General features: G+C 44.7%; 2 protein-coding genes across 5 annotated transcripts; one reads left to right on the plus strand and one right to left on the minus strand.

The window, feature by feature from the left end:
• Nucleotides 1–300: 300 nt before the first annotated feature.
• On the minus strand, nucleotides 301–18,764 carry LOC124274469 (acid sphingomyelinase-like phosphodiesterase 3b). Its single transcript, XM_046709830.1, is given in 8 exon segments — nucleotides 301–1,394; nucleotides 1,397–1,461; nucleotides 3,361–3,541; nucleotides 4,925–5,088; nucleotides 9,184–9,406; nucleotides 16,743–16,905; nucleotides 17,412–17,622; nucleotides 18,615–18,764. Coding segments are annotated over 8 exon segments (1,662 nt in total). The 5' UTR covers nucleotides 18,679–18,764; the 3' UTR covers nucleotides 301–803.
• LOC124274507 (eukaryotic translation elongation factor 1 epsilon-1-like) lies at nucleotides 18,273–23,518 on the plus strand. Of its 4 annotated transcripts, none has more exons than XM_046709872.1 (5): nucleotides 18,273–18,389; nucleotides 19,916–20,016; nucleotides 20,381–20,476; nucleotides 20,565–20,624; nucleotides 23,377–23,518. In XM_046709872.1, the coding sequence occupies exons 2-5, from the start codon at nucleotides 19,918–19,920 to the stop codon at nucleotides 23,458–23,460; spliced, it is 339 nt and encodes a 112-aa protein (XP_046565828.1). In that variant the 5' UTR covers nucleotides 18,273–18,389; nucleotides 19,916–19,917; the 3' UTR covers nucleotides 23,461–23,518. The 4 variants fall into 4 exon arrangements, with proteins under 4 accessions (XP_046565828.1, XP_046565831.1, XP_046565829.1 ...); XM_046709875.1 differs by lacking the exon at nucleotides 18,273–18,389 and adding an exon at nucleotides 18,396–18,419; XM_046709873.1 differs by lacking the exon at nucleotides 18,273–18,389 and adding an exon at nucleotides 18,779–18,905.
• Nucleotides 23,519–25,100: the final 1,582 nt, after the last annotated feature.

Below are 25,100 nucleotides of genomic sequence, written 5' to 3' on the forward strand. Positions count from 1 at the left end.
AAACTGTTGATTGAAGGATGTATTTTGTGAAGTGTGTGTTGTAAATGGGAAATGCTTAGACTAAATTAATGCTTTTGGACAATACTACTCAAAGAAGTCCACTTCAAAATCAAATATGTCTTGTCACGATATGGCTGGAATATTGCCGATGTGATGTTAAATATTAACTCACTCACTCACTCATTCAAAGAAGTTAAAGAATGGCATGGTATGACCGACTGATTATAGTAATTGAAAGAACTGGATGATCTTGAACGTCTGTTGTGTAGTAGATTCATGAAAACAAATTGTATATATCTGGTCAATGAAATGCATCCTAAAATCACATTGGTTTCATCGAAAGAAATTTCACCAACATAAAACAATTTAGTCATCACTCATTATTTGAGTACCATGTTGAAAAATGTAATTTTGATATTCACCACTTAAGAATCACAATCATAGATCAGGAATAATGTTAGAAAGATCAAAGAATTCTTAAATTTCCCAATATGGCTGCCACAGTGGCCATTTTGAATTTTTTTTTAAATTGAAATTAAATAATCACTGCCACATGAACTTATTACATTAAGAGGCAAATATTCCACAATCCTATTCTGTGTTATTGTTAATGTACAGCAATATCAATACTTTTTCTGTTTTCCCATGACTAGTTAATCAGAAATTTGTTTAAATGCCTTCTCATATGGTTTTTAGCTAGTTTTTCAAGAAAGTTGTTATAAACGATTAGGCTTAATGAACAAAGAAAGCCTTTGATATGCTGTTTGTCAAAAGAATAGATAATTTTGGGAGATGTCTCATTATTATGAATTTATTGGCCCCACAAAATGGCTGTATTTGAAAGGTATTCCCTGTCTCCGTTTCCGCACACATAGACAGCTGACCGTGACGGCCAGGGCCACAATGAGTGTTCCCATACCCCCAATAATATAGTAAACATACTGTGGGAGGGGTGGTGGGTGGCGGCGTTTGTGGTGGGTGGTGGTATGGTGGGGGTTGCTGGTGGTATGGTGGTGAGGCTGGGGAGTTGTACCACTCCAGAACAAGCAGTTGTTATATTTGTATAGGTCCAGATACAGAATGGCGCAGATTTGGCTTGTGTAGCACGTCTGTCCACATACTGCTGAATTGTTGTAGCTGACGGTGTTGTAATCCATGTAGTGCTTGAACAGAACGTTGGAGGCTTGGAAGGTGTTGGCGAGGTTGTCGAAGCTGCGGGGGCTGCAGTCGGTGATGTTGTAAGCCTGTGTTGCCTGGTACTCAAGCTGCCACTTCCCTGGACTAAGATGATCCTTGTTAGCCTGGGTAAGGTTGAGGTAGTACTGCTGGTAGTCCATGATGGTGCTGGTGGACCGGGAATAGTGGTACAGCCTGACTGATGGGTTGTTGGCCCGACACGAGGGAGCGGACTCTTCCAGGGGGTCAAGGCCGGGCTTAGATACATGAGGCTTGAGGTGGTGCCTGCAAGATGGAAGATGTTTGGATGTGAGGCGAATGCATGGCATGAGTGAGAACAACTTGATGCAGTCACATGAACTCACATACCTAATACAGGTGACTAATGCATTGTGCAGGCATGGAGACACCAGCATGCAGTCACATACCTAATGCAGGTGACTAATGCATTGTGCAGGCATGAAGACACCAGCATGCAGTCACATACCTAATACAGGTGACTAATGCATTGTGCAGGCATGAAGACACCAGCATGCAGTCACATACCTAATACAGGTGACTAATCCATTGTGCAGGCATGAAGACACCATCATGCAGTCACATACCTAATACAGGTGACTAATGGAGACACCAGCATGTGCATACCTATGGGTGACAATGCATTGTGCATGCAGCATGCAGTCACATACCCTAATAATACAGGTGACTAATGCATTGCTAATGCAGGAAGACACCAGCATGCAGTCACATACTAATGCGGGTGACACCTAAATGCATTGTGCAGGCAGAAGACACCAGCATGCATACATACCTAATACAGGTGACTAATGCATTGTGCAGGCATGGAGACACCAGCATGCAGTCACATACCTAACACAGGGTGACTAATGCATTGTGCAGGCAGGAAGACACCAGCATGCATGCAGGTGCAGGCATGAAGACACCAGCATGCAGTCACATACCCTAATACAGGTGCAGAGCATGGAGACACCAGCATGACTAATGCATTTGTGCAGGCATGAAGACACCAGCATGCAGTCACATACCTAATCTAATACAGGTGACTAATGCATTGTGCAGGCATGAAGACACCAGCATGCAGTCACATACCTAATCTAATACAGGTGACTAATGCATTGTGCAGGCATGAAGACACCAGCATGCAGTCACATACCTAAATACAGGTGACTAATGCATTATGCAGGCATGAAGATTATGCACCAGCATGCAGTCACATACCTAATACAGGTGACTAATGCATTGTGCAGGCATGAAGACACCAGCATGCAGTCACATACCTAATCTAATACAGGTGACTAATGCATTATGCAGGCATGAAGACACCAGCATGCAGTCACATACCTAATACAGGTGACTAATGCATTGTGCAGGCATGAAGACACCAGCATGCAGTCACATACCTAATACAGGTGACTAATGCATTATGCAGGCATGAAGATACCAGCATGCAGTCACATACCTAATACAGGTGACTAATGCATTGTGCAGGCATGAAGACACCAGCATGCAGTCACATACCTAATCTAATACAGGTGACTAATGCATTGTGCAGGCATGAAGATACCAGCATGCAGTCACATACCTAATGCAGGTGACTAATGCATTATGCAGGCATGAAGATACCAGCATGCAGTCACATACCTAATGCAGGTGACTAATGCATTATGCAGGCATGAAGACACATACCATGACTATGCAGTCACATGGTACCTAATGCAGGTGACTAATGGATCATGTGCAGGCATGAAGACACCAGCATGCAGTCACATACCTAATGCAGGTGACTAATGCATTGTGCAGGCATGAAGACACCAGCATGCAGTCACATACCTAATACAGGTGACTAATGCATTGTGCAGGCATGGAGACACCAGCATGCAGTCACATACCTAATGCAGGTGACTAATGCATTGTGCAGGCATGAAGATACCAGTATGCAGTCACATACCTAATGCAGGTGACTAATGCATTGTGCAGGCATGAAGATACCAGCATGCAGTCACATACCTAATGCAGGTGACTAATGCATTGTGCAGGCATGAAGATACCAGTATGCAGTCACATAACTAATACAGGTGTCTAATCCATTGTGCAGGCATGGAGACACCAGCATGCAGTCACATACCTAATACAGGTGACTAATGCGTTGTATGTGTCACATACCTTGTGCATCCTCCACAAGTCTGAAGGAATCAGTGTGCTCATGGCCACAGAAATGGGCAGCTATTGTTTCTGAGTGTTCTGTGATAAGATCCAGATAATGCCTGTTGAACTCGGGGTAGAACCAGGTCATGCTTTGCAGTCTCTCAAAGGCCCCCGGGCAGATGTGAGCCACGATGTATACCTGCAACATAGAGTTAGACCCACCATCAGCTATATACATATACAACACTGACCAATATGTATACAACACTGACCAGGATATATACAGCATTGACCAGGATATATACAACACTGACCAATATGTATACAACACTGACCAGGATATAAACAACACTGACCAGGATATATGTCAACACTGACCAGGATATATACAACACTGACCAGGATATATGTCAACACTGACCAGGATATACACAACACTGACCAGGATATATACAGCATTGACCAGGATATATATACTAGCCACATAAAGAAACTGTGCACACAGAAAATGCCTTCAGAATTGGAATACAACACAGCAAAGACGAAATGATGTAGACACTTTATAAGCTGAAGTATCGGACCACAAGAAAATGTCAAAAGAACATGAACAATATCCGTAACGATGACGTCAGAAGTTCAAAATCGAGCATTGGCTACCAAATGAGCATTGGAGGCCTGGGAAATGGTCTGGGGCGTGGTCACTGCTGTCTGAACCACAACATTTTCTTTAGGCCTGATATATACAACACTGACCAGGATATATACAGCACTGACCAGGATATTTACAGCACTGACCAGGATATATAGTGAAACCTGCCAAAACCGACACCTGTCAGTGTCTAATCTGGCACACTGTCAAAACCGGCATAAGATTTTGGTCTGCCATTTTATAGCGATATTATGATCATTAAAACATTGTCTAATCCAGCACCTGTCTATTCCGTATTCTGGCCTGACTTTCCGGTCCCAGCAAGCAATTTCAACCGTCTCAACCGGCATGGGTATGAGCAGTCCAATCAAGGACCCATAATCCAATACACTCCTCTCGGCACGCTAGATTGAGAGATTGACGAGTGTAAATGGCAGCCATGTTGGAAAATGATTGTCACTGTTTATCTGGCAACCTGTCTAAACCGGCATTGAATTTCAGTCCCACAGAGTGCCGGTTTAGACAGGTTTCACTGTATACAACACTGACCAGGATATATGCCAACACTGACCAGGATATATGTCAACACTGACAGGGATATATGTCTACAATGATCGGGATATATACAGCACTGATCAGGATATATACAGCACTGACCAGGATATATACAACAACACATATTGATGAAGACATAATTGCGTTTTAGTTGGGATGAACACCAGTGTACAAAGAGTGAGTGAATGAGTGAGTTTAGTTTTACACCGCTTTTAGCAATATTCCAGCAATATCACGGTGGGGACACCTGACATGGGCTTCACACATTTTACCCATGTGGGGAATCGATCCCGGGTCTTCATCGTGACGAGCGAACGCTTTAACCACTAGGCTACCCTACCACTCCCAGTGTACAAAGAAATCCAGTGACTTCATTACCTTCTGTTGAGCTGCCTTGGCTTCTGTCAACTGCTGTCTGAGCCAGGCCAGCTGCTGGTTGGGATCAAGATTTCCTGTGACTTGTTTGTTCATTGAGTACCACAAGTTAGAGTTGAGCATGACCAGCCTCAAGCCTTTCTGTACAGACCGCGAATAGTAACCACCTACACAAAGGATTGACAAGGGTCATGCAGAGTGGATAGTATGTAGGGAGACAGGTGTCAGAGGATAGTATGTAGGGAGACAGGTGTCAGAGGATAGTATGTAGGGAGACAGGTGTCAGAGGATAGTATGTAGGGAGACAGGTGTCAGAGGATAGTATGTAGGGAGACAGGTGTTAGAGGATGGTATGTAGGGAGACAGGTGTCAGAGGATAGAAGGAAGGGATACAGGTGTCATAGGATAGTATGTAGGGAGACAGGTGTCAGAGGATAGTATTAGGGAGACAGGTGTCAGAGGGATAGTATGAAGGGATACATGCAGGTGTCATAGGTGAGGAGACAGGTGTTGCAGTGGATGGTAGGTGGGGAGACAGGTGTCAGTGCATAGTATGTAGGGGAGACAGGTGTTGCAGTGGATGGTACATGCAGGGAGGGGCACCGACAGGATGTATGTGGGGAGACAGGAGTTGCAGTGGATGGATGAGGAGGCGGGTGTCATGTGGTAGGGAGACAGGTGTTGCAGTGGATGTGTGCGTGGGGAGGAGACAGGTGTTGCAGTGGATGGTATGTAGGGAGACAGGTGTTGCAGTGGATGGTACGTAGGGAGACAGGTGTTGCAGTGGATGGTAGGTGATGAGAAAAGTGTTGCAGTGGATGGTATGTAGGGAGACAGGTGTTGCAGTGGATGGTATGAAGGGAGACAGGTGTTGCAGTGGATGGTACGTAGGGAGACAGGTGTTGCAGTGGATGGTACGTAGGGAGACAGGTGTTGCAGTGGATGGTATGTGGGGAGACAGGTGTTGCAGTGGATGGCAAGGGAGACAGAGTGTTACAGTGGATTTAGCATGTAGGGGAGACAGGTGTTACACAGTGGATGGTGCAGTGGAGACAGGTGTAGGGAGACAGGTGTTGCAGTGGATGGTGGATGGTAGGGGAGACAGGTGTTGCAGTGGATGGTACGTAGGGAGACAGGTGTTGCAGTGGATGGTAGGAGACAGGTGTACAGGGATGGTATGAGGAGACAGGTGTTGCAGTGGATGGTATGTAGGGAGACAGGTGTTGCAGGGATGGTATGTAGGGAGACAGGGAGACAGTTTACAGTGGATGGTATGTAGGGAGACAGGTGTTGCAGTGGATGGTACGAGGGAGACAGGTGTTGCAGTGGATGATGTAGGATGACCGTCAGGAATGGTTAGGCAGTGGATGGTATGTATGACAGGTAGGGAGACACAGGTGTTGCAGTGGATGGTAGGAGACGGTGTTGCAAGGGAGACAGGTGTTGCAGTGGATGGCACGTAGGGAGACAGGCAGTGGATGGTAGGTGAGACAGGTGTTGCAGTGGATGGTACGTAGGGGGTGTTGCACAGGAGACAGGTGGCATGGCCATGCATGAGGAAAGTGCAGTGGATGTAGGACACAGGTGTTACAGTGGATGGTATGTGTGGGGAGACAGGTGGCACATGTAGGAGACAGGAAGGTGTTGCAGTGGATGGTATGTGGGGAGACAGGCGGAGGTATGTGGGGAGACAGGTGTTGCAGTGGATGGTATGTAGGGAGGCGGGTGTTGTCAGTGGATGGTATGTGGGGAGACAGGTGTTGCAGTGGATGGCATGTGCATATGGATGGTAGGGAGACAGGTGTTGCAGGGATGGCAGGTGTCACCATGGATGGTAAGGTGTTGCAGTGGATGGCACGAGGGAGGCGGGTGTCACCATGGATGGCATGTAGGGAGACAGGTGTTGCAGTGGATGGCACGAGGGAGGCCGGGTGGATGGTAAGTGTAGGGAGACAGGTGGCAACGAGGGTGTCACCAGGATGGATGGTGCTTGCAGTGGATGGTACAGTAGGGAGGCAGGTGTCACCATGGATGGTATGTAGGGAGACAGGTGTTGCAGTGGATGGTACGGGAGACAGGTGTTGCAATTGGAGGAAGGGGAGGCACCATGGATGGTATGTAGGGAGACAGGTGTTGCAGTGGATGGTACGTAGGGAGGCGGGTGTCACCATGGATGGTATGTAGGGAGACAGGTGTTGCAGTGGATGGTACGTAAGGGAGGCGGGTGTCACCATGGATGGTATGTAGGGAGACAGGTGTTGCAGTGGATGGTACGGTAGGGAGGCGGGTGTCACCAGTGGATGGTATGGTAGGGGAGAGACAGGTGTTGCAGTGGATGGTGTTGCGAGGGGAGGCGGTGTCACCATGGATGGGGGAGACAGGTGTTGCAGTGGATGGTACGTGGGGAGACAGGTGTTGCAGTGGATGGTATGTAGGGAGACAGGTGTTGCAGTGGATGGTACGTAGGGAGACAGGTGTTGCAGTGGATGGTACGTAGGGAGACAGGTGTTGCAGTGGATGGTACGTAGGGAGACAGGTGTTGCAGTGGATGGTACGTAGGGAGACAGGTGTTGCAGTGGATGGTACGTAGGGAGACAGGTGTCACCATGTATGGTATGAGGGGAGAAAAGTCTTGCAGTGGATGGTATGTAGGGAGACAGGTGTCACCATGTATGGTATATGGGGAGACAGGTGTTGCAGTGGATGGTATGAGGGAGACAGGTGTCAGCATGGATGGTATATTGCAAATAGTGTTATCGTCTATGCTCTATGAAGATACATGTCCTAATATCTCTGCTCTATTGATACACATGTCCATATATATATGCTCTATTGATACACATGTCCCAATATCTCTGCTCTATTGATACACATGTCCCAATATCTCTGTTATATTGATACACATGTCCCAATATCTCTGCTCTATTGATACACATGTCCTAATATCTCTGTTCTATTGATACACATGTCCTAATATCTCTGCTCTATTGATACACATGTCCCAATATCTCTGCTCTATTGATACACATGTCCTAATATCTCTGTTCTATTGATGCACATGTCCCCTAATATCTCTGCTCTATTGATACACATGTCCCAATATCTCTGCTCTATTGATACACATGTCCTTATATCTCTGTTATATTGATACACATGTCCTTATATCTCTGCTCTATTGATACACATGTCCCAATATCTCTGCTCTATTGATACACATGTCCCAATATCTCTGCTCTATTCATACACATGTCCTTATATCTCTGCTATATTGATACACATGTCCTAATATCTCTGCTCTATTGATACACATGTCCTAATATCTCTGCTCTATTGATACACATGTCCCAATATCTCTGTTATATTGATACACATGTCCCAATATCTCTGCTCTATTGATACACATGTCCCAATATATCTGCTCTATTGATACACATGTCCCAATATCTCTGCTCTATTGATACACATGTCCTAATATCTCTGCTCTATTGATACACATGTCCTAATATCTCTGCTCTATTGATACACATGTCCTAATATCTCTGCTCTATTGATACACATGTCCCAATATCTCTGCTCTATTGATACACATGTCCTAATATCTCCGCTCTATTGATACACATGTCCTAATATCTCTGCTCTATTGATACACATGTCCCAATATCTCTGTTATATTGATACACATGTCCTAATATCTCTGCTCTATTGATACACATGTCCCAATATCTCTGCTCTATTGATACACATGTCCCAATATCTCTGCTCTATTGATACACGTCCTAATATCTCTGCTCTATTGATACACATGTCCTAATATCTCTGCTCTATTGATACACATGTCCTAATATCTCTGCTCTATTGATACACATGTCCTAATATCTCTGCTCTATTGATACACATGTCCTAATATCTCTGCTCTATTGATACACATGTCCCAATATCTCTGCTCTATTGATACACATGTCCTAATATCTCCGCTCTATTGATACACATGTCCTAATATCTCCACTCTATTGATACACGTCCTAATATCTCTGCTCTATTGATACACATGTCCTAATATCTCTGTTCTATTGATACACATGTCCCAATATCTCTGTTATATTGAAACACATGTCCTAATATCTCTGCTCTATTGATACACATGTCCTTATATCTCTGTTATATTGATACACATGTCCCAATATCTCTGTTATATTGATACACATGTCCTAGCTAGTATATCTGCTCTATGGAGACATATGTCCTTATATTTCTGCTCTAACCTTTCTGAAACTGGTCCTGCTCGTGTTTCTCTAGGAGTTCCGACCAGTCCCCCTTGGTCAGGATATCGTCATAGTAATGAGTTCCACTTTCCACCAGAGGCATCTGATTGGATGGGAAAGCATCATGGTTGCCCAGCAGAGGAAGCAGGGTGGTGTTTGGGAATGCTTCCTTCAGAACTGTAGATATGTTTCTTATCAGTCCAAAGACATCATCTACGCTCTTCTTGCGTCACATGCGGTACAGTGTCCCTGTAAAACAAACATTTAACATCTTCAATGTCCCAACACCCTTCATTTCACAACATGTCCATGTTGTTAGTGTTCCCTGTTATCAGTGTTCCCTGCCGTGAACAGTGTTCCCTGTTATAAGTGTTCCATGTTATCAGTGTTCCCTGCTATCAGTGTTCCCTGTTATCAGTGTTCCCTGCCGTGAACAGTGTTCCCTGCCGTGAACAGTGTTCCCTGTTATCAGTGTTCCATGTTATCAGTGTTCCCTGCTATCAGTGTTCCCTGTTATCAGTGTTCCCTGCCGTGAACAGTGTTCCCTGTTATCAGTGTTCCATGTTATCAGTGTTCCCTGCTGTGAACAGTGTTCCCTGTTATCAGTGTTCCATGTTATCAGTGTTCCCTGCTATCAGTGTTCCCTGCTGTGAACAATGTTCCCTGTTGTCAGTGTTCCCTGTTATCAGTGTTCCATGTTATCTGTGTTCCACGTTATCAGTGTTTCCTGGTATCAGTGTTCCCTGTTGTCAGTGTTCCCTGTTATCAGTGTTCCCTGTTTGTTATCAGTGTTCCATGGTATCAGTGTTCCCTGTTGTCAGTGTTCCCTGTTGTCAGCGTTCCCTGTTGTCAGTGTTCCCTGATATCAGTGTTCCCTGTTATCAGTGTTCCCTGTTATCAGTGTTCCCTGTTATCAGTGTTCCCTGTTGTCAGTGTTCCCTGTTGTCAGTGTTCCCTGTTATCAGTGTTCCCTGTTATCAGTGTCCCATGTTGTCAGTGTTCCCTGTTATCAGTGTTCCTCTGTTGTCAGTGTTCCCTGTTATCAGTGTCCCATGTTGTCAGTGTTCCCTGTTATCAGTGATCAGTGTTATCAGTGTTCCCTGTTATCAGTGTCCCATGTTGTCAGTGTTCCCTGTTGTCAGTGTTCCTCTGTTGTCAGTGTTCCCTGTTATCAGTGTTCCCTGTTATCAGTGTCCCATGTTGTCAGTGTTCCCTGTTATCAGTGATCAGTGTTATCAGTGTTCCCTGTTGTCAGTGTTCCCTGTTGTCAGTTCTCAGTGTTGTCAGTGTTCCCTGTTGTCAGTGTTTGCCCCTCTTGTCAACGTGTTCCCTGTTATCAGTGTCCCATGTTGTCAGTGTTCCCTGTTATCAGTGATCAGTGTAATCAGTGTTCCCTGTTGTCAGTGTTCCTCTGTTGTCAGTGTTCCCTGTTATCAGTGTTCCCTGTTATCAGTGTCCCATGTTGTCAGTGTTCCCTGTTATCAGTGATCAGTGTTATCAGTGTTCCCTGTTATCAGTGTCCCATGTTGTCAGTGTTCCCTGTTGTCAGTGTTCCTCTGTTGTCAGTGTTCCCTGTTATCAGTGTTCCCTGTTGTCAGTGTTCCCTGTTGTCAGTGTTCCCTGTTATCAGTGTTCCCTGTTATCAGTGATCAGTGTTTGGAGTGTTCCCTGTTATGTCAGTGTTTGGATGTGATCAGTGTTTGTGTATCAGTGTTCCCTGTTATCAGTGTTTGTATGTTGTCAGTGTTTGTTATGTGATCAGTGTTATCAGTGTTTGGATGTGATCAGTGTCCCATGTTGTCAGTGTTGATGTTGTCAGTGTTCCTCTGTTATCAGTGTTTGGATGTTATCAGTGTTTGGATGTGATCATGTTATCAGTGTTTGGATGTTATCAGTGTTTGGATGTGATCAGTGATCAGTGTTATCAGTGTTCCCTGTTATCAGTGTTTGGATGTTGTCAGTGTTTGGATGTTATCAGTGTTTGGATGTGTTTCCCTGTTATCAGTGTTTGATGTTGTCAGTGTTCAGTGTTTCAGTGATCAGTGTTATCAGTGTTCCTGTTATCAGTGTTTGGATGTTATCTGTGTTTGTGATCAGTGTTATCAGTGTTCCCTGTTATCAGTGTCCCATGTTGTCAGTGTTCCCTGTTATCAGTGATCAGTGTTATCAGTGTTTGGATGTTATCAGTGTCCCATGTTGTCAGTGTTCCTGTTGTCAGTGTTTGGATGTTGATCAGTGTTTGGATGTTATCAGTGTTTGGATGTTATCAGTGTTTGGATGTTATCAGTGTTCCTGTTATGTGATCAGTGTTATCAGTGTTTGGATGTTATCAGTGTCCCATGTTGTCAGTGTTCCAGTGTTATGGATGTGATCAGTGTTATCAGTGTTTGGATGTTATCAGTGTTTGGATGTATCAGTGTTCCTGTTATCAGTGTCCCATGTTGTCAGTGTTCCCTGTTGTCAGTGTTCCTCTGTTGCCAGTGTTCCCTGTTATCAGTGTTCCCTGTTATCAGTGTCCCATGTTGTCAGTGTTCCCTGTTATCAGTGATCAGTGTTATCAGTGTTCCCTGTTGTCAGTGTTCCATGTTGTCAGTGTTCCCTGTTGTCAGCGTTCCCTCTTGTCAGCGTTCCCTCTTGTCAGCGTTCCCTGTTGTCAGTGTTCCCTGTTGTCAGTGTTCCCTGTTATCAGTGTTCCCTGTTATCAGTGTTTCTTGCTGTGAACAGTGTGATGATGCTTTGTTCCATGCTAAAGACTGTCTGAAAGCCTTTCATTCACTCATGACTTGACATCATCAAAATGACATAAGACAAGATATATTTGCAGTCATTGATTCACTGTTTGAACATGCTAAAAATTAAATAAAGACATATCTTTACTCATCACTCTCATTCCTACAACACCTATCTGTATCTGTGTCTGACTGTGCCTCCCTGTGTTTCTAAACCAATGTCTGAATATGCTCCTGTGTCTGATAGTGTTGCTGTGTCTGACTGTGCCTCCCTGTGTTTCTAACCCAATGTCTGACTGTGCTCCTGTGTCTGATAGTGTCCCTGTGTCTGACTGTGCCACCCTGTGTTTCTAAACCAATGTCTGAATATGCTCCTGTGTCTGATAGTGTTGCTGTGTCTGACTGTGCCTCCCTGTGTTTCTAACCCAATGTCTGACTGTGCTCCTGTGTCTGATAGTGTCCCTGTGTCTGACTGTGCCTCCTGTGTCTCTCTCTAACCCAATGTCTGACTGTGCTCCTGTGTCTGATAGTGTCCTGTGTCTGACTGTGCCTCCCTGTGTCTCTAACCCAATGTCTGACTGTGCTCCTGTGTCTGATAGTGTCCCTGTGTCTGACTGTGCCTCCCTGTGTCTCTAACCCAATGTCTGACTGTGCTCCTGTGTCTGATAGTGTCCCTGTGTCTGACTGTGCCTCCCTGTGTCTCTAACCAAATGTCTGACTGTGCTCCTGTGTCTGATAGTGTCCCTGTGTCTGACTGTGCAACCCTGTGTTTCTAAACCAATGTCTGACTATGCTCCTGTGTCTGATAGTGTTGCTGTGTCTGACTGTGCCTCCCTGTGTTTCTAACCCAATGTGTGACTATGCTCCTGTGTCTGACAGTGTCCCTGTGTCTGACTGTGCCTCCCTGTGTCTCTAACCCAATGTCTGACAGTGTCCCTGTCTCTGACTGTGCCTCCCTGTGTCTGATAGTGTCCCTGTGTCTGACTGTGCCTCCCTGTGTTTCTAACCCAACGTCTGACTTTGCTCCTGTGTCTGATAGTGTCCCTGTGTCTGACTGTGCCTCCCTGTGTTTCTAACCCAATGTCTGACTATGCTCCTGTGTCTGACAGTGTCCCTGTGTCTGACTGTGCCTCCCTGTGTCTCTAACCCAATGTCTGAAAGTGTCCCTGTGTCTGACATTGCCTCCCTGTGTCTCTAACCCAATGTCTGACTGTGCTCCTGTGTCTGACTGTGCCTCCCTGTGTCACTAACCCAATGTCTGACTGTGCTCCTGTGTCTGATAGTGTCCCTGTGTCTGACTGTGCCTCCCTGTGTCTCTAACCCAATGTCTGACTGTGCTCCTGTATCTGACTGTACCTCCCTGTGTTTCTAACCCAATGTTTGACTATGCTTCTGTGTCTGACAGTGTCCCTGTGTCTGACTGTGCCTCCCTGTGTCTCTAACCCAATGTCTGATAGTGTCCCTGTGTCTGACTGTGCCTCCCTGTCTCTAACCCAATGTCTGACGGTGCTCCTGTGCCTGATAGTGTCCCTGTGTCTGATTGTGCCACCCTGTGTTTCTAACCCAATGTCTGACTATGCTCCTGTGTCTGATAGTGTCCCTGTGTCTGACTGTGCCTCCCTGTGTCTCTAACCCAATGTCTGACTGTGCTCCTGTGTCTGATAGTGTCCCTGTGTCTGACTGTGCCTCCCTGTGTCTCTAACCCAATGTCTGACTGTGCTCCTGTGTCTGATAGTGTCCCTGTATCTGACTGTGCCTCCCTGTGTCTCTAACCAAATGTCTGACTGTGTTCCTGTGTCTGATAGTGTCCCTGTGTCTGACTGTGCCTCCCTGTGTTTCTAACCCAATGTCTGACTATGCTCCTCTGTCTGACAGTGTCCCTGTGTCTGACTGTGCTACCCTGTGTCTCTAACCCAATGTCTGACAGTGTCCCTGTGTCTGACTGTGCCTCCCTGTGTCTCTAACCAAATGTCTGACTGTGCTCCTGTGTCTGATAGTGTCCCTGTGTCTGACTGTGCCACCCTGTGTTTCTAAACCAATGTCTGAATATGCTCCTGTGTCTGATAGTGTTGCTGTGTCTGACTAACCCTCCTGTCTGACTGTGCTGTGTTCCTTGAGCACCCTGTGCCTATGCCTCCCTGTGTCTCTAACCCAATGTGTCGACTATGCCTCCTGTGTCTGACTGTGTCCCTGTGTCTGACTGTGCCAATGTCTCTGACTAACTCCTGTGTCTGATAGTGTCCCTGTGTCTGACTGACTGTGCCTCTGATCCTCCTGTGTCTGATAGTGTCCCTGTGTCTGACTGTGTTCTCCTGTGTTTCTAACCCTCCTCTGACTATGCTCCTGTGTGTCTGATAGTGTCCCTGTGTCTGACTGTGCCTCCCTGTGTTTCTAACCCAATGTCTGACTGTGTCTGATGCTCCTGTGTCTGACCCAGTGTCCTGTGTCTGACTGTGCCTCCCTGTGTTTCTAACCCAATGTCTGACTATCCCTGTCCTGTGCCTCTGATAGTGTCCTGTGTCTGACTGTGCCTCCCTGTGTTTCTAACCCAATGTCTGACTGTGTCCCTGTGTCTGACAGTGTCCTCCTGTGTCTCTAACCCAATGTCTGACTGTGTGTGTGTCTGACTGTGCCTCCCTGTGTTTCTAACCCAATGTCTGACTGTGCTCCTGTGTCTGACAGTGTCCCTGTGTCTGACTGTGCCTCCCTGTGTCTCTAACCCAATGTCTGACAGTGTCCCTGTGTCTGACTGTGCCTCCCTGTGTTTCTAACCCAATGTCTGACTATGTTTCTAACCCAATGTCTGATTCATGCTCTGTGTCTGACAGTGTCCCCGTGTCCTGTGCCTCCTGTGTCTCTAACCCAATGTCTGACTGTGTCCCTGTGTCTGATAGACTGTGCCTCCCTGTGTTCCTAACCCAATGTCTGACTGTGCTCCTGTGTCTGATAGTGTCCCTGTGTCTGACTGTGCCACCCTGTGTTTCTAACCCAATGTCTGACTACTCCTGTGTCTGATAGTGTTGCTGTGTCTGACCAGTGCTAACCTGTCTGACTATGCTCTGTGTCTGATAGTGTTGCTGTGTCTGACTGTGCCTCCCTGTGTTTCTAACCCAATGCCTGACTATGCTCCTGTGTCTGACAGTGTCCCTGTGTCTGACTGTGCCTCCCTGTGTCTCTAACCCAATGTCTGACAGTGTCCCTGTGTCTGACTGTGCCTCCCTGTGTCTGATAGTGTCCCTGTGTCTGACTGTGCCTCCCTGTGTTTCTAACCCAATGTCTGACTGTGCTCCTGTGTCTGATAGTGTCCCTGTGTCTGACTGTGCTCCTGTGTCTGACTGTGCCTCCCTGTGTCACTAACCCAATGTCTGACTGTGCTCCTGTGCTCCTGTGTCTGACAGTGTCCCTGTGTCTGACTGTGCCTCCTGTGTCTTCTAACCCAATGTCTGACTGTGCTCCTGTGTCTGACTGTGCCTCCCTGTGTCTAACTAACCCAATGTGTCTGACTGTGCCTTCTGTGTCTCTAACCCACGTCTGGACAGTGTCCCTGTGTCTGACTGTGCCTCCCTGTGTCTCTAACCCAATGTCTGACAGTGTCCCTGTGTCTGACTGTGCCTCCCTGTGTCTCTAACCCAATGTCTGACTGTGCTCCTGTGCCTGATAGTGTCCCTGTGTCTGACTGTGCCACCCTGTGTTTCTAACCCAATGTCTGACTATGCTCCTGTGTCTGATAGTGTTGCTGTGTCTGACTGTGCTACCCTGTGTTTCTAACCCAATGTCTGACTATGCTCCTGTGTCTGATAGTGTTGCTGTGTCTGACTGTGCCTCCCTGTGTTTCTAACCCAATGCCTGACTATGCTCCTGTGTCTGACAGTGTCCCTGTGTCTGACTCCTGTGCTCTCCCTGTGTCTCTAACCCAATGTCTGACAGTGTCCCTGTGTCTGACTGTGCCTCCCTGTGTCTGATAGTGTCCCTGTGTCTGACCTGTGTCTGACTGTGCCTCCCTGTGTTTCTAACCCAATGTCTGACTGTGCTCCTGTGTCTGATAGTGTCCCTGCATCTGACTGTGCCTCCCTGTGTCTCTAACCCAACGTCTGACTTTGCTCCAGTGTCTGATAGTGTCCTTGTGTGCCTGACTGTGCCCTCCTGTGTTTCTAACCAAATGTCTGACTATGCTCCTGTGTCTGATAGTGTCCCTGTGTCTTACTGTGCCTCCCTGTGTTTCTGTGCCTCCCTGTGTCTCTAACCCAATGTGTCTGACTATGCCCTGTGTCTGACTGTGCCTTCGAGCAGTGTCCCTGTGTCTGACTGTGCCTCCCTGTGTCTCAAGCCCAACGCCAATGTCTGAAAGTGTCCCTGTGTCTGACTGTGCCTCCTGTGTTCTAACTCCAATGTCTGACTGTGCTCCCTGTGTCTGATAGTGTCCTGTGTCTTACTGTGCCTCCTGTGTCTCTAACCCAATGTCTGACTATGCTCCTGTGTCTGATAGTGTCCCTGTGTCTGACTGTGCCTCCCTGTGTTTCTAACCCAATGTCTGACTGTGCTCCTGTGTCTGATAGTGTCCCTGTGTCTGACTGTGCCTCCCAGCCCTGATTGTTTCCCCTGTTCCTCGCCCTAACCAATGTCACCTCTGTGTCTGACTCTGCACCTTGCATTCCAATGTCATATAGTTTAAATCTATCTGCCTGTCTTCCTGTGTCTAGTGCCTAAGTGGGTCTGATGGTGTCCCATGTCAGATTGTCTCTATCTCTCTGGCTGTGTCTTCCTGTGTCTGTGCCCTGACTGGCCCTCCTGTGTCTGACTATGCACCTGTGTCCATCTACCTTCTCATACCCAGAATGTGTCCCTGTATCTGTCTGGATTGTGCCCCTTCATCTGACTCTGTGTCTTAATGTGCCCATGTCTGATGCCCTGTGTCTGAATGTGCCCCTGTGTCTCACTCCGTGTCTGCATGTGTCCCTGTATCTGTCTGGATTGTGCCCCTGTGTCTGACTCCCTGTATCAGAATGTGTTCCTCTGTCTGACTCCCTGTGTCTGGATGTGCCCCTGTGTCTGACTCGCTGTATCAGAATGTGTCCCTGTACCTGTCTGGATTGTGCCCCTGTGTCTGTCTCCCTGTGTCTGAATGTGCCCTGTGTCTGATTCCCTGTGTGTGAATGTGTGCATGGGTCTGGCTCCCTGTGTGTGAATGTGCCCCTGTCTCTGACTCCCTGTGTGTGAATGTGCCCCTGTCTCTGACTCCCTGTCTGAATGTGCCCCTGTGTCTGACTCAGTGGATCTGATTGTGCACCTGTGTCGGACTCCCTGTGTCTGAATGTGCCCCTGTGTGTGACTCCCTGTGTCTCACTGGCCTTGTTACGACCATTGTGCCATGTCTGACTGTGACTCCCTGTGTCTCACTGGCCTTGTTGCGACCATTGTGCCGTGTTTGACTGTGACTCCATGTAACCTTATGCTACCATGTAACTGTCTTCCTGTGTCTGGCCTACATGAAGTACTCACCCTGTCCACAGTATAAAGTCAGGTTCTGCCTCCATGTTTCTCATGTTTTCAATGACAGACTCCACAAGATTAAAAGGGGAATCGCACAAGTAGTTGCCATAGTAACCTGGGTTCCCAGTACTGTCATTGCTAAAATGGCACTGTTTCTTGGGGTTCCCATTCTGACTGTAGTCGGGATCAAAATGGACATCTGACAACTGCCAGAACTTTCCTACAACAAAGATGAAGACATGAAAACAAATTATTAACAAATTATCAAAGGAGCAAGGATGAAACTTTAATTACATGTCAAATGTGTCAAGCATACCAGAGGCATTACAAAAGGTTGTTCTTTGCTTTCTGTAAATGCTGAAAATGACACCTTCTTTGATATGGAAACATGGATTAACTGATGAAAGTTGTTGGCTATCTTATTTCTGTCAGTATCAGATGCACGTTTTAGAACAACATGATCATGTACAAGCTACCCTGAGTTAAGAGTGCTTGTATTTCAAACTTCAGCAGCAAATGTAACTTTGGTAAGTCCATGCCCATCTTTGCAAAGCAAGCTCGTCCACTATAGCCATTGTGACAGTTTAGGGTCCGGCCTTGCCATTTCTAGCATGTGGGAAAATATTAAAGGACTATCATACATCAGTCCAATCAGAGAATGTTTTATAAATCAACATCCTCATTCAATGATATGGCCATTAACAGCCATATACATCTAGCTGGAATCTTACTGAGTGTGGCGTAAAACTAAACTCACTCACTCAGAAGAGATTTAATTTTGAAAGTTTATCGTGGGTCTGTTGCTAAACCAGAAACATGACTGTGATCGTGATTTGAAACCTGTGACCGACCAATCACAGCAGAGCACCCCACAATGTCATAATAGAATCCCATTTGACCAAGAGCCAATTTCGGCTCTTACCAGTTTCCTAGTCAGGACGTAGCTCGAAAACAAAGCTCCTTAAGTAATCTTTCCACCAAGAAACGGTAAGTCTGTCTAAAGATTGTGAAACAGTGGTATATATATATCTTTAGAATTATAGGCCGCTCGGTAGCTGGGTGATATATGTTTATTTCCGCTTCAGTGGATGTCTAATTCTGACGCTTGTTCTAAAATTGTTGCTCGCTACACAGTCCGTGGCTTCCTTTTGCAACACGAGGCAGGTGTTTGTTATGTCCATTACTTTTGAAAACATGGTCAATTCTACCTACCTATGTCCCCACCCAAAGCAAACCCAGAAGTTATCCATAGAATCACGCATAACAAACGCAGCATTTTCTGACTCCTCGAATGTTGACAGTCTACATTGAGTCCAGGAAATGAACTTGTTTTAATCACCCGGTGTCGGGTCAATTTGTACCCTGTGGAATATGGATCATCAGTTTTGCATAGTCATATTTCGTACATCATGAAGTAAATTTGTTGTCGAACTGAAAATCAACTGATACAATATCCAATAATTAGATTTCTCATAAATGTATAGATCAAGGTGCTACTTTAAGGTCAGCTTTGGTGTGGGAATATCGTGAAAGCTCTCATTTTGTGGACATTGCATCATGCAGTTGAAGACATTTGCTTGATTGTCTTCAAGAAGTTTGTGAGTAAATAAGAAAACATAATAAACTTTATGGATAACAACTATGATGCTGCACCTTGTTAACAACGTAACAACAAAAGTTGTTATCCATAAAATTGTATATTTCTCATTTGAGGATACTTTTTGTTGTGCAGCCTAGTTTTGTTGACAGGCAGTTATGTGAGGAAAAAATAGCAATATTTTAATTTATGGTATTTCTCTATGGACTACACTACACCTTTAGACCACACAACCAATTCAGTAAACCACAATATGCCTTACGTAGTTCACACTACATCTCAAGTAGTCCACAAGTCCACACACGACAGCAATCTACATGACATCTGGCTTCCACACCACATCTTCCATCATCCACACAACACCATCAGTAGTGACAGCCCCCTTTCACCATGTTCATCAGTGGATAGTGTAATCTGCCGGTGAGCAGAAGGGTGGCAGTGCCATTCCCCATAGCATCATGTTAAAAGATGACCGCGTGTAGTGGTGTAGTGGTTAGAGTGTCCGCCCGGAGCGCGGAAGGTCGCCAGTTCGATCCCCGACCGCGTCATACCAAAAGACGTTAAAGTATGATACTTGTTGGTCCCTGCCTGGAGCTCGGCATAAATGGGTAAATCAAGGACTGGTCGGCTCGGAGTCAGTATAATGTGTCTGAGTGGGGTATTCATGCTTCACTGCGGCATGGTATCTCAGTGGGCTAGCACTATAAAACCAGCTTAAGTCTGGGCTAGTACAAGCAGCCGCACATACACATACACACGCATGCACGTCGTCATATGAGCGAAATATTCTCAAGCACGACGTTAAACCTACTTTCACCTCACCTCATGCTAAAAGACACTAATAGGTGGTACTTGATAGCCTGCTTGTCTACATGTTACACCATGTTACAGTGGCAGCCTTTTGTCCCTGTTTCAGCAATGGCCTTGAGAGTGGCACAAGTAGCCCAGTGGCAGGAGTACAGTCAGTGTCAGTTGAGCAGATGTGCCAGTGAGAGAGATGTGGCAGACAGATTGAAAGTAAGTTGACAATACTCCACTCTCCTTAGCACATCTCATACAATACAGCATGGCAGCCTAGAGAACACGACTCCACTTACGGAGATCAGAACGGCTGAGACTTTACAACATTTATAGATTGAGGATGGCCATTAGAGTCTTTGACTTTCATTTACTTGAAGAGGGTAAATGGGTTAGTATTTGCTTTTTAACTCTTCTTTGATGTTAAAATGTTTGGCCTTAACTTCCTGCTATTGCCTGCCCTATTACTACAGTGAGATAGAAACTTTAAGGTAAGCGTGAGAATGTGTGGTAACTTGACTGTATTACTTAACAACGAAACACTGCCTCATTTTACATCAATGACATGTCCCTTATATTTCAGGAACTTGATTCATATCTTGAGAAGAGGGTTTATTTTGTTGGTAATGAAGAAAGTGAAGCAGACGTCTCTATTTTCCAGTCTCTCAACAACACAATGGTGAGTAAAATATCTCATGTTAACCTGAATTTATGTCTTCAATCTGTTGACATGTTTTTATCACCGGCAGCATCGCCTCATATTTCAGACAAACCTCGGCTTCCCAGAGAAGGAGACCTACAGAAATGTTTCCCGCTGGTTCAACCATGTGAGTACATAACTGTTGGCTTGAGCGACATGACTCCAAAATATGCTCTGATGCTCAGTGGGCTGGTTGGCAGCATAGATCATAGTGATAGATAAGTGTTAACGAATTATAGATCCATTATCAATAAATATCTGAAAAGTAACTTTGAGAAAATATGTGAAAAGCTCCTAAGGGAAACAGCATACTAGTATGTCATATCACTGGTTCTGGGGTGTAATGGAACATTTATGCATGGATCAGTTTGTGGATGTTTAAAATTTAACAAAAACAATTGCTTTCAGCAAAAACAAGTTTGTTTTGGTGTAATAAAACTTGACTTGGTCACAATATGTATTGTAGGATATTATGGATAACACAAAATTCATATTGATAATTGTTAATATTTTCTCCAAACTAAATTTCCATCGAATTTTCCATTATCGATAATTTTCCCCTGCCTTAGATGTTCATGACCAAACAATCCTCCAGACCCTGAAAAGATATATAATGCCATAAGCTTCATCCACTGATGCTGTAAAACTTCCCATTATCTGGACTTTGATTTCAATGCACTTTTGAATCGTGTCTAGAAATTTTTGTATGTGTTGGGGAGTGGTCCAACTTTTCTCAGCTGTAGGAATGTTTTGCCTTCCAAATCCAATAACAGACATGTTGCTTGGAAGTGAAGCTGAGCTCTGTGGATGATAGTTGTAGTGCATTGAGGATTGAATTAGTTTGATTTCAGTTGTCTGAATGCACCAACATGATGGACATGATATTGTGTTGCCTGGGTGTGATACATAATTGCCTGGGTGTGATACATAGTTGCTTGAGTGTGATATTGATTTCTCTGGGTGTGATATTGACTTGCCTGGGTGTGATATTGATTTGCCTGGGTGTGATATTGATTTGCCTGGATGTGATATATTGATTTGCCGGGTGTGATATTGATTTGTTGCCTGGGTGTGATATTGATTTGCCTGGGTGTGATATTGATTTGTCTGGAGTGATGATATTGATTTGTTGCCTGAGTGTGATATTGATTTGCCTGGGTGTGATATTGATTTGTCTGAGTGTGATATTAGATTTGCCTGGGTGTGATATTGATTTGCCTGTTGCCTGGAGTGATATTGATTTGTCTGGGTGTGATATTTGTCTGAGTGTGATGTGATTTGTCTGGAGTGTTATATTGATTTGCCTGGGTGTGATACATATAGTGCCTGGGTGTGATATTTTGTTTGCCTGGGAGTGATATTGATATTGATTTGCCTGGGTGTGATATTGATTGATATTGCCTGGGTGTGATATTGATTTGTCTGAGGTGTGATATTGATTTGTCTGAGTGTGATATTGATTTGCCTGCATGTGATTTGTCTGAGTGTGATATTGATTTGTCTGAGTGTGATACATAGTTGCCTGGAGTGATATTGATTTGATTTGCCTGGGTGTGATTTGTCTGAGTGTGATATTGATTTGTCTGATGTGATATTGATTTGCCTGGGTGTGATACATATTGATTTGCCTGGGTTGATTTGCCTGGGTGTGATATTGATTTGCCTGGGATGATTTGTCTGGGTGTGATTGATTTGCCTGGGTGTGATATTGATTTGCCTGGGTGTGATATTGATTTGATTGTGATATTGGTTTGACTGGGATGTAATGATATGTGATATTGATTTGTCTGAGTGTGATATTGATTTGCCTGGGTGTGATACATAGGTTGCCTGGGTGTGATACATAGTTGTGTGGGAGTGTATTGATATTGTTTGCCTGGGTGTGATATTGATTTGTCTGGGTGTGATATTGATTTGTCTGAGTGTGATATTGATTTGTCTGGGTGTGATATTGGTTTGCCTGGGTGTGATATTGATTTGTCTGGGTGTGATTGATTTGTCTGGGTGTGATATAGGTTGATACATATTGATTTGCCTGTCTGGGTGTGATATTGATTTGCCTGGGTGTAATATTGATTTGTCTGGGTGTGATACATAGTTGCCTGGGAGTGATATTGATTTGCCTGGGTGTGATATTGATTTGCCTGCATGTGATATTGATTTGTCTGAGTGTGATATTGATTTGACTGGGTGTGATACATAGCTGTGTGGGAGTGATATTGATTTGCCTGGGAGTGATATTGATTTGTCTGAGTGTGATATTGATTTGTCTGAGTGTGATATTGATTTGTCTGGGTGTGATATTGATTTGCCTGGGTGTGATATTGATTTGTCTGAGTGTGATATTGATTTGCCTGGGTGTAATATTGATTTGTCTGAGTGTGATACATAGTTGCCTGGGAGTGATATTGATTTGCCTGGGTGTGATATTGATTTGCCTGGGTGTGATATTGATTTGCCTGGGTGTGATATTGATTTGACTGGGTGTGATACATGTGATATTGATTTGACATATAGACTTGTGTGGGAGTGATATTGATTTGCCTGGGTGTGATATTGATTTGCCTGGGTGTGATATTGATTTGTCTGGGTGTGATATTGATTTGTCTGGGTGTGATATTGATTTGTCTGGGTGTGATATTGATTTGTCTGGGTGTGATATTGATTTGTCTGGGTGTGATACATAGTTGCCTGGGTGTGATACATATTTGGATGGGTGTGATACAGAGTTCTCTAGATGAGTTGTAGAGTTGCTTGCATATGATGTAGAGTTGCCTAGGTGATGTAATCATGTTTTGGGGATTGATACCTACATGAATGGTATTTGTATATATTCTGAACATTTGTCTTTTGATCTATATAATTCTGTCTATTTTCAGATACAAAACACGACATTGGTAAACAATTCTAGCGTCCCGATTGTGTTCCTGAAGTCTCCTATCTACCTTCCAGCACAAGTGTAACAGAGAACCATTCCATGAAGCTGTCCTCATTGATTCTCCAATAAAACATGAAAAACAACATTTCTATCCACTTTGTGTGACTTCTGTAGCAGACACAGTCAACATGTCAGCTCCTTCGGAGGAATATAACTGGACCACAGTTCTCTCTTTGTGTGATTTTCGTTGCTGTTGTGTAATCTGATAATTGGTCAGTAGTGTTGTAGCCAGCCAGATAACTGAGTCAAGAAGAGACACAAACATGACTGATATTAGCCCGGACTGACAAGTTGATTGTCATCGTAGCACATTTTAATATTGGGGACATACTATTTAACATGTTGGATATTCTGAAATATTTTGTTTTACCATCTTCCTGAGACACTCAATTTTGAAGCATGACTGAAAAAATATTCTCCATCAAACAATCAAATAGTCTGCCCCCAACATAGGCATCATGTAGCACACTCCAAAAGTTTAAGAACGCTCAGTTGTTTCATAATGGTTGTTGTTTTTATGGTAGTTCAGCCGAGAGCATATTCTCCATCATAACAAAAGTCAAATATGGTACTTGTTGGTCCCTGCATGGCGCTTGGCATCATGGGTATAACAAGGACTGGTCGGCTCCGAGTCAGCTGTTTATTAATGGTTGGTATGTGGGCTAGCACTATAAAACCAGCTTAAGTCTGGGCTAGTACAAGCAGCCGCACATACACACACGCATGCCCGTCGTCATATGAGCGAAATATTCTCCAGCACAACGTTAAACCCAATTTCACCTCACCTCACCTTTTATGGTAGTAGTCCAAGTATACTACGACAGCCTGTAAATAATGCAGTCTTGATCGGACAGTCGAGTGATTAACATCATGAGTATTCGGATACGCTAACAAAACATGCATCAACCAAGCCAGAGAGCCTGACCGCCCATTCCTTTTGTTGCCTCCAATGAGATGTCAGTTACATGCAGACCCGACCCATGAAGATTCTGGTTAGAATTGGTCCTCTGTAACCCATGCTTGTCATTTGAGGACTGACGGATCGGGATCGGATGGTCAGGCTTGCCGACTTGGTTGACATATGTCATCTTATCCCAACTATGTAGATCGATGCTCATGATGTCAATCACTGGATTGTCTGGTCCAGACTCGATTATTTACAGACCGCTGCCATATAGCTGGAATATTGCTGAGTGTGCAGCATTAAACAACAACAACAACAACAACCAGTCACTCTCGGTCTCTTGTCAGGCTTGGAGTTAGACAAGAAATAGTGGCTTTATTTGTGTGGCAGTAGATTCTGGTCCTGATGAGTCGATTCTGGCCCAGAATTCTAAAGGCGATTAGATTAAACAAGAGTATGCTTCTTTGTGGTTTTATCATTAAATGTAAAATTTGAAACTTCATACTACATTGTACAACATTGTTCACGAATGAAATCATATATAATCTCACAGCTTCTAACCAAACCTTTGCTTAAATTATTTGGATGAGAAATATGCATTCTCTGCAATTTTATATATATTTTTCAATGTGGTCTTAAGTCATTTTCGTATTCTCCACCCCGATCTCTTCCCCTTTTCCTCCCTCCCCTTCTTGATCCGCCACTGTATATAATGCCTGACAGGTTAAATGTTTTAAAAGTTTTCATTCCCAAGTTGAAGC

This window comes from Haliotis rubra, unplaced genomic scaffold (assembly GCF_003918875.1).
Source record: "Haliotis rubra isolate DU_JTF1 unplaced genomic scaffold, ASM391887v1 Scf191, whole genome shotgun sequence".
In the NCBI taxonomy this organism is placed as follows: domain Eukaryota; kingdom Metazoa; phylum Mollusca; class Gastropoda; order Lepetellida; family Haliotidae; genus Haliotis; species Haliotis rubra.